Source organism: Coregonus lavaretus (assembly GCF_964263955.1).
Source record: "Coregonus lavaretus genome assembly, contig: HAP1_SCAFFOLD_1941, whole genome shotgun sequence".
NCBI classification, from domain to species: Eukaryota; Metazoa; Chordata; class Actinopteri; order Salmoniformes; family Salmonidae; genus Coregonus; species Coregonus lavaretus.
In genome coordinates, this window is record NW_028164136.1 from 43,660 (window position 1) to 59,888 (window position 16,229).

Genomic DNA, 16,229 nt, shown 5'->3' on the forward strand with positions numbered 1-16,229 from the left:
GTGTACTTGAGCATGCGTTCTCAAAAGTGACTACACCACAAAAATGTATAACTATTTTTTATCCGAAAGGTGATATTCTAATATTTCTGGCAGTGTAAGCATTACTAGTTATTGTTTATGGCCCACTCATGATAAATAATTACTCTTGGGTGTGTCTATTTAGGCAGAAATCTACATTTTGACATTACATTTAACAGGCATAGACCTTTTCAATGGCCAAAACAATAACAAGTTCTAAGCACATGCGTGACCAAGATGTTTCCTTCTGAGCATCTGGCGTAGCGGTGCATTATAATAATAAAATATATATAGTATATAGTAGCGGCAGGTAGCTTAGTGGTTAAGAGCGTTGTTCCAGTAACCGAAAGGTCGCTGGTTCTAATCCCCGAGCCGACTAGGTGAAAAATCTGTCGATGTGCCCTTGCGCAAGGCACTTAACCCTAATTGCTCCTGTAAGTCGCTCTGGATAAGAGCGTCTGCTAAATGACCAATTTATTTATTTATCTAGCTGGCTAGCTAGCTAGCACAAAATGACAAGATCTTACCAAAAACCTAACTAACGAGATATACTGTGTGCACACATTGACCATGCTAACTGAATGACTGATTGTGCTCCCGATCTCCTGTTCCCCCGCAGGCTTTCCTTTCTGCTAAGGAGCGTCGTGAGGAGGAGCTGGCAGCCCTGGAGAGGCAGAGGAAACTGGAGGAGGTGCTACGACAGAAGAGAGAGAAGGCGGCCAGCACCCAATCAGAATCCGTCACGGACCAGGAAATGGTGGACGACATCTTTGGCTTCCTGCCCAGTATGGTGGGAGGGCAGGAGGGGCAGGCTCCTGTCGGATTCAAGGTTAGAAAGCAAGATGCATTGTGGTTACTACTGGTGTTGCAGTGTCCCTGGATGGCTGGGTCATGTTCATTGGGCATAAAACAGAAGAGAACAGAGGTGTAATACCTACCTGAACTTGTCCAATGAGTCCGAACTAAACTTGTTTTTCATTTGCGAAATAGGTTTGCTACGTGTGCCCTGATGAACACGACCCTGATGATTCCAAACCCTTGATGAAACCACGTTTCCCATCATGCTCCAGTCACTATATCCATGGCTGCAACTCAAATGGCATCCTATTCCCTATATAGTGCACTTCGAATAGGGCTCTGGTCAAAAGTAGTGCACTATGTAGGAAATAGGGTGCCATTTTGAACACTATCCATGTAAGCATCTATTCTAACCGTCTGTCTGTCTGCCTGCCTGTCAGGATCTGGAGAAGCAGGGAAAGCGGACCAGACCAGAGGAGGTGGATCTGGATGACCTGCCCATGGTAGAGGACATCCCAGAGGAGGACTATGACGACCTGGATGAGTACTCCTTCTCCAAGTTTGCCTCCATGTACTTCCAGGGCGCCGCCACGCCAACACACATCCGCCAGAGGCTCAGACAGCCACTACTCTACCACGAAGACGAAGGAGATGTTATGGTAAATCACAGAAAGATATGAGAGTTCGTCAAAACCGCCCGATAGAACCCCATCACCAAATTGGCACCAGATTCGCCTAGTAGAAGTGACTGGTACATTGAATAAACTGCCGGTGCCATCATGGAGGACTTCATTGTTGTGAAAGGGACTGAACTCTGTGGCTCTTAACTTCCCCTGCTAATAATCTTCCTGATCCTCACACTTTAAATAATAATAATAATAATAACATAACATGCCATTTAGCAGACGCTTTTATCCAAAGCGACTTACAGTCATGCGTGCATACATTTTTACGTATGGGTGGTCCCGGGGATCGAACCCACTACCCTGGCGTTACAAGCGCCGTGCTCTACCAGCTGAGCTACAGAGGACCACCCATACAGAGGACCACCCATACAGAGGACCACCCATACAGAGGACTTTAGGGGGGTCTCCTAAACCCAGCTTTAAATTGTTTCTTAAAATAACCATTTGTTTAACAGTAAATACGTTTCACTTACTTTAACTCCTACCTTATTTGACTGCGATGTTTGATGGACATTGATAAATACATTTAAATACAAAATTGTTCGCAGAAAAAAAAAATGGTCAACCCCCCTGTCGTTGTGTTCTCTCTCCTTCCACAGGCCTCCTTGACAGTGTGGTGGATCATCTTGAGGTTCATTGGGGACCTGCCGGAGCCCAAGCTGGTGCCGGGCCAGGGGGCCAGGGGCCTCAGGGGGGCTAACGTGGCTAACAGCTCCCTGGATCAGGACCTGGCCTCCAGGCAGGACAGGAGGCTGAGCCACATGGTGGGCTTGGACCAGGTGGGTCCCACCAGCCCACGCTTACGATTAGCCCAGGAGATGAAGAACACCAAAATGATGGACGGCCAAGTGCCTCTGATAGGGCTGTGGCAGTCATGGCATTTTGTCAGCTGGTTATTGTCATGCTAAATACTCCAGGTCTCATGGTAATAGACCGTTAATGAACATATGCAGGGTTCAGCATCTCCAGGCCTCCAGCATACAAGTCGCTGAATCAGGCCTTTGGAACATCTACATTTAAAAAAGGCTAATACATCAATATAATAATATACACCATCACAATAAATCCATTATTTATTTTAGTCCGGTCTAAAGAAACATTATGATATGAATAACATGTATTTCAGAAAAAACAGAATATGGAGTTGGCCTACTGTATGTTATCTGGCTATGCACCATGCCATAGACTGTAGGCTTGTTCATTTAGCTGACAAGATATGCTTATGTCCAGTGCCATTATTTTATATTATATGATTTTATAGTAAGAAGAATATAATTGAATTTAGCCGAATAAAATAGAAAGGATATTTTTACCGTTCTGGAGCGAGTGCGCTTAACAAGTGGATATGTTGAGTGTACATTTTTGCAGACGCTCTTATCCAGAGCGACTTACAGTTAGTGAGTGCATACATTTTTCATACTGGCCCCCCGTGGGAATCGAACCCACAACCCTGGCGTTGCAAGCGCCGTGCTCTACCAACTGAGCTACACGGGGCCTATACACTAGATTTAGAGTTATTAAATAACACGTGTTAGAAATCTAAACATATCTGGGCTGCATGATGTGACTACAGGATACTGATGATTTAGAGAACGTAGCAACAAAAAAAAGCTTGCGCTCTGTTCCTTGCCTCCGGCTGCACACGCTGTTCTCTCATCACGTGATCATGTTTTCACCCATCAGACTATTCTCAATTTAATCTTGCCTTTACTAATACATCAAAATTAGTTTTGATTTAGAATGGCCCATTATTAAATGGGCAGGAACAGTGGCAGGGGGCAAAAGACGTCATCTGTATGAACTCGAATAGTAAAAAGAGGTGTCTTTCCCCACCGGTCCGTTTTGTAGGCTACTTCGGTTTTTATAGCGGAGCTGTGCTTAATACGAGCAGCTGAGATATAAATATAAGAACACTTATTTCACTCCGCGCATCAACAACTGGTTATACATTTTGGAGGCGTAGCATAAGGTAACCTGCGCGACAGGTGATATTCCGGCCAAAACTCTGTATGCCATGGGCTCTCCAACCCTGTTCCTGCAGCCACCCAGCGCTTCATTTGGGAAACCAAGTGAAATCTGTTTCTGGGAACGTCGGCAACTAAACATATTTCGCTGAACTGTTGACAGCCCGTCTGCGCGCTCTATGAAGTCATGAAGGAAAGAGAGGAGGAGACGGATACCATGGTGGTGAGATATCCTGTATAGCTAAAGGTAATGTCACCCAATTAATTATTAAAATATACAAAAAATCCCTATTACTAGGCTCTTCAAAATCGAATGCAAATGCACTAATTGTAGGCTAACTGTAAGCCGCCCTGCACAATCAATGAGCCAACAGCATCGCCTAGGGCTGTACGTTCTCTCCCAGACTCTTGGATATACATTTTGGAGCGTAGCATAAGGTAACTCAGTCCATCCAGTATGCATAATAATACAGTCCACACTCAAAGGTTGGACCATTTACGTACCAATGACCACTTAAATCAGTTTTGGTAATATGTGGTAGGCTATTTATTGTATAACGTCACAATCATAATTCTAATTCAGGTTAGGGGGTTTTCGGCCTTGGGCTCATAAGACTAATGCATATGCATAAGCTCTAATATGCGTACGGGTGTTTTGAATTAATCATCTCCGTAGAAAGCGCTGTCCGTTTCGTTGCGTTAGGCTTTGAAACAACATCCACAGCAACCATGTTTTACACTGTTTCAACCTGCTGTTGAACTTCTTTCTTCAAATTGATCAATCACAGTGAAGGGAGTTTTAAAAGTACGATAGGCCTACTGTTTTGATGATAAGTGTTTGACATTAATGCAAATACAATCGAATAATTACATCAGAGTGGTTAGAGGGACAATAGAGCCCTGAGTACCAGGCCATTAGGACCTGATGGTTAGAGGGACAATAGAGCCCTGAGTACCAGGCCATTAGGACCTGATGGTTAGAGGGACAATAGAGCCCTGAGTACCAGGCCATTAGGACCTGATGGTTAGAGGGACAATAGAGCCCAGAGTACCAGGCCATTAGGACCTGATGGTAGTTAGCAAGTTGGGTAGTACCAAAGCATGTCCAGAGTGCATAAAAGGAGATTACCATTAACTCATGACATTTTACTGAGGTACTGACTCATGACTGCCAGTGTGGTGGTAATATGGTCACAGAAACAGCCCTATCCTCTAACCAGCCCTATCCTCTAACCAGCCCTATCCTCTAACCAGCCCTATCCTCTAACCAGCCCTAGCCTCTAACCAGCCCTATCCTCTAACCAGCCCTATCCTCTAACCAGCCCTATCCTCTAACCAGCCCTGTCCTCTAACCAGCCCTATCCTCTAACCAGCCCTATCCTCTAACCAGCCCTATCCTCTAACCAGCCCTATCCTCTAACCAGCCCTGTCCTCTAACCAGCCCTATCCTCTAACCAGCCCTATCCTCTAACCAGCCCTATCCTCTAACCAGCCCTAGCCTCTAACCAGCCCTAGCCTCTAACCAGCCCTATCCTCTAACCAGCCCTATCCTCTAACCAGCCCTATCCTCTAACCAGCCCTATCCTCTAACCAGCCCTATCCTCTAACCAGCCCTATCCTCTAACCAGCCCTATCCTCTAACCAGCCCTGTCCTCTAACCAGCCCTGTCCTCTAACCAGCCCTATCCTCTAACCAGCCCTATCCTCTAACCAGCCCTAGCCTCTAACCAGCCCTAGCCTCTAACCAGCCCTATCCTCTAACCAGCCCTATCCTCTAACCAGCCCTATCCTCTAACCAGCCCTATCCTCTAACCAGCCCTATCCTCTAACCTGCCCTGTCCTCTAACCAGCCCTATCCTCTAACCAGCCCTATCCTCTAACCTGCCCTATCCTCTAACCAGCCCTATCCTCTAACCAGCCCTATCCTCCAACCAGCCCTAGTCTCTAACCAGCCCTATCCTCTAACCAGCCCTATCCTCTAACCAGCCCTATCCTCTAACCTGCCTATCCTCCAACCAGCCCTAGTCTCTAACCAGCCCTATCCTCTAACCAGCCCTATCCTCTAACCAGCCCTATCCTCTAACCAGCCCTATCCTCTAACCTGCCTATCCTCCAACCAGCCCTAGTCTCTAACCAGCCCTATCCTCTAACCAGCCCTATCCTCTAACCAGCCCTATCCTCTAACCGGCCCTATCCTCTAACCAGCCCTATCCTATCCTCTAACCAGCCCTATCCTCTAACCAGCCCTATCCTCTAACCAGCCCTATCCTCTAACCTGCCCTATCCTCTAACCAGCCCTAGTCTCTAACCAGCCCTATCCTCTAACCAGCCCTATCCTCTAACCAGCCCTATCCTCTAACCAGCCCTATCCTCTAACCTGCCCTATCCTCTAACCAGCCCTAGTCTCTAACCAGCCCTGTCCTCTAACCAGCCCTGTCCTCTAACCAGCCCTATCCTCTAACCAGCCCTATCCTCTAACCTGCCCTATCCTCTAACCAGCCCTATCCTCTAACCAGCCCTATCCTCTAACCTGCCCTATCCTCTAACCAGCCCTATCCTCTAACCAGCCCTATCCTCTAACCAGCCCTATCCTCTAACCAGCCCTATCCTATCCTCTAACCAGCCCTATCCTCTAACCAGCCCTATCCTCTAACCAGCCCTATCCTCTAACCTGCCCTATCCTCTAACCAGCCCTATCCTCTAACCAGCCCTATCCTCTAACCTGCCCTAGTCTCTAACCAGCCCTATCCTCTAACCAGCCCTATCCTCTAACCTGCCCTATCCTCTAACCTGCCCTATCCTCTAACCAGCCCTATCCTCTAACCAGCCCTATCCTCTAACCAGCCCTATCCTCTAACCAGCCCTATCCTCTAACCAGCCCTATCCTCTAACCAGCCCTATCCTCTAACCAGCCCTATCCTCTAACCAGCCCTATCCTCTAACCTGCCCTATCCTCTAACCAGCCCTAGTCTCTAACCAGCCCTATCCTCTAACCAGCCCTATCCTCTAACCAGCCCTGTCCTCTAACCAGCCCTGTCCTCTAACCAGCCCTATCCTCTAACCAGCCCTATCCTCTAACCAGCCCTGTCCTCTAACCAGCCCTGTCCTCTAACCAGCCCTGTCCTCTAACCAGCCCTATCCTCTAACCAGCCCTATCCTCTAACCAGCCCTATCCTCTAACCAGCCCTATCCTCTAACCAGCCCTATCCTCTAACCAGCCCTATCCTCTAACCAGCCCTATCCTCTAACCAGCCCTATCCTCTAACCTGCCCTATCCTCTAACCAGCCCTATCCTCTAACCAGCCCTATCCTCTAACCAGCCCTATCCTCTAACCTGCCCTATCCTCTAACCTGCCCTATCCTCTAACCAGCCCTATCCTCTAACCAGCACTATCCTCTAACCAGCCATAGCCTCTAACCAGCCCTATCCTCTAACCAGCCCTATCCTCTAACCAGCCCTATCCTCTAACCAGCCCTATCCTCTAACCAGCCCTATCCTCTAACCAGCCCTATCCTCTAACCAGCCCTATCCTCTAACCTGCCCTATCCTCTAACCAGCCCTATCCTCTAACCAGCCCTAGTCTCTAACCAGCCCTATCCTCTAACCAGCCCTATCCTCTAACCAGCCCTATCCTCTAACCAGTCCTATCCTCTAACCAGTCCTATCCTCTAACCAGCCCTATCCTCTAACCAGCCCTATCCTCTAACCAGCCCTATCCTCTAACCAGCCCTATCCTCTAACCAGCCCTATCCTCTAACCAGCCCTAGCCTCTAACCAGCCCTATCCTCTAACCAGCCCTATCCTCTAACCAGCCCTATCCTCTAACCAGCCCTATCCTCTAACCTGCCCTATCCTCTAACCAGCCCTATCCTCTAACCAGCCCTAGTCTCTAACCAGCCCTATCCTCTAACCAGCCCTATCCTCTAACCAGCCCTGTCCTCTAACCATCAATCAATCAATTTTATTTTATATAGCCCTTCTTACATCAGCTAATATCTCGAAGTGCTGTACAGAAACCCAGCCTAAAACCCCAAACAGCTAGTAATGCAGGTGTAGAAGCACGGTGGCTAGGAAAAACTCCCTAGAAAGGCAAAACCTAGGAAGAAACCTAGAGAGGAACCAGGCTATGAGGGGTGGCCAGTCCTCTTCTGGCTGTGCCGGGTGGAGATTATAACAGAACCATGCCAAGATGTTCAAAAATGTTCATAAGTGACAAGCATGGTCAAATAATAATCAGGAATAAATCTCAGTTGGCTTTTCATAGTCGATCATTAAGAGTTTAAAACAGCAGGTCTGGGACAGGTAGGGGTTCCATAACCGCAGGCAGAACAGTTTAAACTGGAATAGCAGCAAGGCCAGGCGGACTGGGGACAGCAAGGAGTCACCACGGCCGGTAGTCCCGACGTATGGTCCTAGGGCTCAGGTCTCTCAGTTGGCTTTTCATAGCCGATCATTAAGAGTTGAAAACAGCAGGTCTGGGACAGGTAGGGGTTTCGTAGCCGCAGGCAGAACAGTTGAAACTGGAATAGCAGCAAGGCCAGGCGGACTGGGGACAGCAAGGTGTCATCATGCCCGGTAGTCCTGACGTATGGTCCTAGGGCTCAGGTTCTCAGAGAGAAAGAGAGAACGAGAGAATTAGAGACAGCATACTTAAATTCACACAGGACACTGGATAAGACAGGAGAAGTACTCCAGGTATAACCAACTAACCCCAGCCCCCCGACACATAAACTACTGCAGCATAAATACTGGAGGCTGAGACAGGAGCGGTCCGGAGACACTGTGGCCCCATCCGAAGAAACCCCCGGACAGGGCCAAACAGGAAGGATATAACCCCACCCACTCCGCCAAAGCACAGCCCCCGCACCACTAGAGGGATATCCCCAACCACCAACTTACAATCCTGAGACAAAGCCGAGTATAGCCCACAGAGGTCTCCACCACAGCACAAACCAAGGGGGGGGCGCCAACCCAGACAGGAAGATCACGTCAGTAACTCAACCCACTCAAGTGACGCACCCCTCCCAGGGACGGCATGAAAGAGCACCAGCAAGCCAGTGACTCAGCCCCTGCAACAGGGTTAGAGGCAGAGAACCCCAGTGGAGAGGGGAACCGGCCCGGCAGAGACAGCAAGGGCTGTTCGTTGCTCCAGCCTTTCCGTTCACCTTCACACTCCTGGGCCAGACTACACTCAATCATATGACCTACTGAAGAGATAAGTCTTCAGTAAAGACTTAAAGGTTGAGACCGAGTCTGCGTCTCTCACATGGGTAGGCAGACTGTTCCATAAAAATGGAGATCTATAGGAGAAAGCCCTGCCTCCCGCTGTTTGCTTAGAAATTCTAGGGACAATTAGGAGGCCTGCGTCTTGTGACCGTAGCGTACGTATTGGTATGTACGGCAGGACCAACTCGGAAAGATAGGTAGGAGCAAGCCCATGTAACGCTTTATAGGTTAACAGTAAAACCTTGAAATCAGCCCTTGCCTTAACAGGAAGCCAGTGTAGGGAAGCTAGCACTGGAGTAATATGATCAAATTTCTTGGTTCTAGTCAGGATTCTAGCAGCCGTATTTAGCACTAACTGAAGTTTATTTAGTGCTTTATCCGGGTAGCCGGAAAATAGAGCATTGCAGTAGTCTAACCTAGAAGTAACAAATGCATGGATTAATTTTTCTGCATCATTTTTGGACAGAAAATTTCTGATTTTTGCAATGTTACGTAGATGGAAAAAAGCTGTCCTTGAAACAGTCTTGATATGTTCGTCAAAAGAGAGATCAGGGTCAAGAGTAACGCCTAGGTCCTTCACAGTTTTATTTGAGACGAATTTACAACCATCAAGATGAATTGTCAGATTTAACAGAAGATCTCTTTGTTTCTTGGGACCTAGAACAAGCATCTCTGTTTTGTCCGAGTTTAAAAGTAAAAAGTTTTCAGCCATCCACTTCCTTATGTCTGAAACACAGGCTTCTAGCGAGGGCAATTTTGGGGCTTCACCATGCTTCATTGAAATGTACAGCTGTGTGTCATCCGCATAGCAGTGAAAGTTAACATTATGTTTTCGAATAACATCCCCAAGAGGTAAAATATATAGTGAAAACAATAGTGGTCCTAAAACGGAACCTTGAGGAACACCGAAATGTACAGTTGATTTGTCGGAGGACAGACCATTCACAGAGACAAACTGATATCTTTCCGACAGGTAGGATCTAAACCAGGCCAGAACTTGTCCGTGTAGACCAATTTGGGTTTCCAGTCTCTCCAAAAGAATGTGGTGATCGATGGTGTCAAAGGCAGCACTAAGGTCTAGTAGCACGAGGACAGATGCAGAGCCTCGGTCTGACGCCATTAAAAGGTCATTTACCACCTTCACAAGTGCAGTCTCAGTGCTATGATGGGGTCTAAAACCAGACTGAAGCATTTCGTATACATTGTTTGTCTTCAGAAAGGCAGTGAGTTGCTGCGCAACAGCTTTTTCTAAAATTTTTGAGAGGAATGGAAGATTCGATATAGGCCGATAGTTTTTTATATTTTCCGGGTCAAGGTTTGGCTTTTTCAAGAGAGGCTTTATCACTGCCAATTTTAGTGAGTTTGGTACACATCCGGTGGATAGAGAGCTGTTTATTATGTTCAACATAGGAGGGCCAAGCACAGGAAGCAGCTCCTTCAGCAGTTTAGTAGGAATAGGATCCAGTATGCAGCTTGAAGGTTTAGAGGCCATGATTATTTTCATCATTGTGTCAAGAGATATAGTACTAAAACACTTAAGTGTCTCTCCCGATCCCAGGCCCTCGCAGAGCTGTGCAGATCCAGGACAGCTAAGCCCTGGAGGAATACGCAGATTCAAAGAGGAGTCCGTAATTTGCTTTCTAATGGTCATGATCTTTTCCTCAAAGAAGTTCATGAATTTATCACTGCTGAAGTGAAAGCCATCCTCTCTTGGGGAATGCTGCTTTTTAGTTAGCTTTGCAACAGTATCAAAAATAAATTTTGGATTGTTCTTATTTTCCTCGATTAAGTTGGAAAAGTAGGATGATCGAGCAGCAGTGAGGGCTCTTCGGTACTGCACGGTACTGTCTTTCCAAGCTAGTCGGAAGACTTCCAGTTTGGTGTGGCGCCATTTCCGTTCCAATTTCCTGGAAGCTTGCTTCAAAGCTCGGGTATTTTCTGTATACCAGGGAGCTAGTTTCTTATGACAAATGTTTTTCGTTTTTAGGGGTGCAACTGCATCTAGGGTATTGCGCAAGGTTAAATTGAGTTCCTCAGTTAAGTGGTTAACTGATTTTTGTCCTCTGACGTCCTTGGGTAGGCAGAAGGAGTCTGGAAGGGCATCAATGAATTTTTGTGTTGTCTGAGAATTTATAGCACGACTTTTGATGCTCCTTGGTTGGGGTCTGAGCAGATTATTTGTTGCGATTGCAAACGTAATAAAATGGTGGTCCGATAGTCCAGGATTTTGTGGAAAAACATTAAGATCTACAACATTTATTCCATGGGACAAAACTAGGTCCAGAGTATGACTGTGGCAGTGAGTAGGTCCAGAGACATGTTGGACAAAACCCACTGAGTCGATAATGGCTCCGAAAGACTTTTGGAGTGGGTCTGTGGACTTCTCCATGTGAATATTAAAATCACCAAAAATTAGAATATGATCTGCTATGACTACAAGGTCTGATAGGAATTCAGGAAACTCAGAGAGGAACGCTGTATATGGCCCAGGAGGCCTGTAAACAGTAGCTATAAAAAGTGATTGAGTAGGCTGCATAGATTTCATGACTAGAAGCTCAAAAGATGAAAACGCCATTTTTTTTTTTGTAAATTGAAATTTGCTATCGTAAATGTTAGCAACACCTCCGCCTTTGCGGGATGCACGGGGAATATGGTCACTAGTGTAACCAGGAGGTGAGGCCTCATTTAACACAGCAAATTCATCAGGCTTAAGCCATGTTTCAGTCAGGCCAATCACATCAAGATTATGATCAGTGATTAGTTCATTGACTATGACTGCCTTTGAAATGAGGGATCTAACATTAAGTAACCCTATTTTGAGATGTGAGGTATCACGATCTCTTTCAATAATGGCAGGAATGGAGGAGGTCTTTATCCTAATAAGATTGCTAGGGTGAACAACGCCATGTTTAGTTTTGCCCAACCTAGGTCGAGGCACAGACACAGTCTCAATGGGTATGGCTGAGCTGACTACACTGACTGTGCTATTGGCAGACTCCACTAAGCTGGCAGGTTGGCTAACAGCCTGCTGCCTGGCCTGCACCCTATTTCACTGTGGGGCTAGAGGAGTTAGAGCCCTATCTATGTTGGTAGATAAGAGGAGAGCACCCCTCCAGCTAGGATGGAGTCCGTCACTCCTCAGCAGGTCAGGCTTGGTCCTGTTTGTGGGTGAGTCCCAGAAAGAGGGCCAATTATCCACAAATGTTATCTTTTGGGAGGGGCAGAAAACAGTTTTCAACCAGCGATTAAGTGCTGAGACTCTGCTGTAGAGCTCGTCACTTCCCCTAACTGGGAGGGGGCCAGAGACAATTACTCGATGCCGACACATCTTTCTAGCTGATTTACACGCTGAAGCTATGTTGCACTTGGTGACCTCTGACTGTTTCATCCTAACATCGTTGGTGCCGACGTGGATAACAATATCTCTATACTCTCTACACTCGCCAGTTTTAGCTTTAGCCAGCACCATCTTTAGATTAGCCTTAACGTCGGTAGCCCTGCCCCCTGGTAAACAGTGTATGATCGCTGGGTGATTCGTTTTAAGTCTAATACTGCGGGTAATGGAGTCGCCAATGACTAGGGTTTTCAATTTGTCAGAGCTAATGGTGGGAGCCTTCGGAGTCTCAGACCCCGTAACGGGAGGAGTAGAGACTAGAGAAGACTCAGACTCAGACTCCGACTCGCTACATAATGGGGAAAACCGGTTGAAGGTTTCTGTCGGCTGAATGAGCGACACCGGTTGAGCATTCCAACAGTATTTCCCTCCAGAAGCCATGAGAAAGTTGTCCGGCTGCGGGGACTGTGCGGGGGGATTTATACTAACGTTACTGTCTGTACTTACTGGTGGCACAGACGCTGTTTCTTCCTTTCCTACACTGATATTACCCTTGCCTAACGATTGCGTCTGAAGCTGGGCTTGTAGCACAGCTATTCTCGCCGTAAGGCGAGAATTCTCCTGTATATTATGAGTACAGCGACTGCAATTAGAAGACATCATGTTAATGTTACTACTTAGCTTCGGCTGTTGAAGATGTTGACGAACCATGTCCAGATAAAGCGTCCGGAGTGAAAAAGTTGAATAAGGGAAAAAAGTTGCGATGGAAAAAAGGAAAATAACGTAAAGTTGGCAGCTAAAACGCACAGGAAAATGACTCTTCTGTCTCGGGATAAACGTCCGGGGTGAAAAAGTTTAACGAAAAAAGATGAGTGAGGACAAAACTAAAAAGTTGGTAAATTTGTTGAACACAGAGATTGATTAAACGTTCATTAAAAGTAAAACGTGAATAGTTTGGCAGGTAGCCAAGTAGCAACAAACAGCACAGCAGCACGGAGAAAATGCGGAAGCCCTTAACCAGCCCTATCCTCTAACCAGCCCTATCCTCTAACCAGCCCTATCCTCTAACCAGCCCTATCCTCTAACCTGCCCTATCCTCTAACCAGCCCTATCCTCTAACCAGCCCTATCCTCTAACCAGCCCTATCCTCTAACCAGCCCTATCCTCTAACCAGCCCTATCCTCTAACCAGCCCTATCCTCTAACCAGCCCTGTCCTCTAACCAGCCCTATCCTCTAACCAGCCCTATCCTCTAACCAGCCCTGTCCTCTAACCAGCCCTGTCCTCTAACCAGCCCTATCCTCTAACCAGCCCTAGTCTCTAACCAGCCCTATCCTCTAACCAGCCCTATCCTCTAACCAGCCCTGTCTGTCCTCTAACCTGCCCTATCCTCTAACCTGCCTATCCTCCAACCAGCCCTATCCTCTAACCAGCCCTATCCTCTAACCAGCCCTATCCTATCCTCTAACCAGCCCTATCCTCTAACCAGCCCTATCCTCTAACCAGCCCTAGTCTCTAACCAGCCCTAGTCTCTAACCTGCCCTATCCTCTAACCAGCCCTATCCTCTAACCAGCCCTAGCCTCTAACCAGCCCTATCCTCTAACCAGCCCTATCCTCTAACCAGCCCTATCCTCTAACCAGCCCTAGCCTCTAACCAGCCCTATCCTCTAACCAGCCCTATCCTCTAACCAGCCCTATCCTCTAACCAGCCCTATCCTCTAACCAGCCCTATCCTCTAACCAGCCCTATCCTCTAACCAGCCCTAGTCTCTAACCAGCCCTATCCTCTAACCAGCCCTATCCTCTAACCAGCCCTGTCCTCTAACCAGCCCTGTCCTCTAACCAGCCCTGTCCTCTAACCAGCCCTGTCCTCTAACCAGCCCTATCCTCTAACCAGCCCTATCCTCTAACCAGCCCTGTCCTCTAACCAGCCCTGTCCTCTAACCAGCCCTATCCTCTAACCAGCCCTATCCTCTAACCAGCCCTGTCCTCTAACCAGCCCTATCCTCTAACCAGCCCTATCCTCTAACCAGCCCTATCCTCTAACCAGCCCTATCCTTTAACCAGCCCTATCCTCTAACCAGCCCTATCCTCTAACCAGCCCTATCCTCTAACCAGCCCTATCCTCTAACCAGCCCTATCCTCTAACCAGCCCTATCCTCTAACCAGCCCTGTCCTCTAACCAGCCCTATCCTCTAACCAGCCCTATCCTCTAACCAGCCCTATCCTCTAACCAGCCCTAGTCTCTAACCGGCCCTATCCTCTAACCAGCCCTATCCTCTAACCAGCCCTGTCCTCTAACCAGCCCTATCCTCTAACCAGCCCTGTCCTCTAACCAGCCCTGTCCTCTAACCAGCCCTATCCTCTAACCAGCCCTGTCCTCTAACCAGCCCTGTCCTCTAACCAGCCCTGTCCTCTAACCAGCCCTGTCCTCTAACCAGCCCTGTCCTCTAACCAGCCCTATCCTCTAACCAGCCCTATCCTCTAACCAGCCCTATCCTCTAACCAGCCCTGTCCTCTAACCAGCCCTGTCCTCTAACCAGCCCTATCCTCTAACCAGCCCTATCCTCTAACCAGCCCTATCCTCTAACCAGCCCTATCCTTTAACCAGCCCTATCCTCTAACCAGCCCTATCCTCTAACCAGCCCTATCCTCTAACCAGCCCTATCCTCTAACCAGCCCTGTCCTCTAACCAGCCCTGTCCTCTAACCAGCCCTATCCTATAACCAGCCCTATCCTCTAACCAGCCCTATCCTCTAACCTGCCCTATCCTCTAACCAGCCCTATCCTCTAACCAGCCCTATCCTCTAACCAGCCCTATCCTCTAACCAGCCCTATCCTCTAACCTGCCTATCCTCCAACCAGCCCTATCCTCTAACCAGCCCTATCCTCTAACCAGCCCTATCCTATCCTCTAACCAGCCCTATCCTCTAACCTGCCCTATCCTCTAACCAGCCCTAGTCTCTAACCTGCCCTATCCTCTAACCAGCCCTATCCTCTAACCAGCCCTATCCTATCCTCTAACCAGCCCTATCCTCTAACCTGCCCTATCCTCTAACCAGCCCTATCCTCTAACCAGCCCTAGTCTCTAACCTGCCCTATCCTCTAACCAGCCCTATCCTCTAACCAGCCCTATCCTATCCTCTAACCAGCCCTATCCTCTAACCTGCCCTATCCTCTAACCAGCCCTATCCTCTAACCAGCCCTAGTCTCTAACCTGCCCTATCCTCTAACCTGCCCTATCCTCTAACCTGCCCTATCCTCTAACCAGCCCTGTCCTCTAACCAGCCCTATCCTCTAACCTGCCCTATCCTCTAACCAGCCCTGTCCTCTAACCAGCCCTATCCTCTAACCAGCCCTATCCTCTAACCAGCCCTAGTCTCTAACCAGCCCTATCCTCTAACCAGCCCTATCCTCTAACCAGCCCTATCCTCTAACCAGCCCTGTCCTCTAACCAGCCCTATCCTCTAACCAGCCCTATCCTCTAACCAGCCCTAGTCTCTAACCAGCCCTATCCTCTAACCAGCCCTATCCTCTAACCAGCCCTGTCCTCTAACCAGCCCTGTCCTCTAACCAGCCCTGTCCTCTAACCAGCCCTATCCTCTAACCAGCCCTATCCTCTAACCAGCCCTGTCCTCTAACCAGCCCTGTCCTCTAACCAGCCCTATCCTCTAACCAGCCCTGTCCTCTAACCAGCCCTGTCCTCTAACCAGCCCTATCCTCTAACCAGCCCTATCCTCTAACCAGCCCTATCCTCTAACCAGCCCTATCCTCTAACCAGCCCTATCCTCTAACCAGCCCTATCCTTTAACCAGCCCTATCCTCTAACCAGCCCTATCCTCTAACCAGCCCTATCCTCTAACCAGCCCTATCCTCTAACCAGCCCTATCCTCTAACCAGCCCTATCCTCTAACCAGCCCTATCCTCTAACCAGCCCTATCCTCTAACCAGCCCTATCCTCTAACCAGCCCTGTCCTCTAACCAGCCCTGTCCTCTAACCAGCCCTGTCCTCTAACCAGCCCTGTCCTCTAACCAGCCCTGTCCTCTAACCAGCCCTGTCCTCTAACCAGCCCTATCCTCTAACCAGCCCTATCCTCTAACCAGCCCTGTCCTCTAACCAGCCCTGTCCTCTAACCAGCCCTGTCCTCTAACCAGCCCTATCCTCTAACCAGCCCTATCCTCTAACCAGCCCTATCCTCTAACC

The 16,229-nt window shown here is 48.2% G+C and overlaps 1 protein-coding gene across 1 annotated transcript in view; it reads left to right on the forward strand.

Moving 5' to 3' along the window:
* LOC311117432 (unconventional myosin-VIIa-like) overlaps positions 1-16,229 on the forward strand; it is a gene marked incomplete at both ends in the record, with an annotated part of 81,862 nt that overhangs the window by 32,961 nt on the left and 32,672 nt on the right. The window contains 3 exons of the mRNA XM_084192364.1: positions 638-847; positions 1,257-1,475; positions 2,102-2,281. Of these exons, the coding sequence (XP_084048490.1) occupies positions 638-847; positions 1,257-1,475; positions 2,102-2,281 (609 nt within the window). The remainder of the gene's footprint in view (positions 1-637; positions 848-1,256; positions 1,476-2,101; positions 2,282-16,229) is intronic.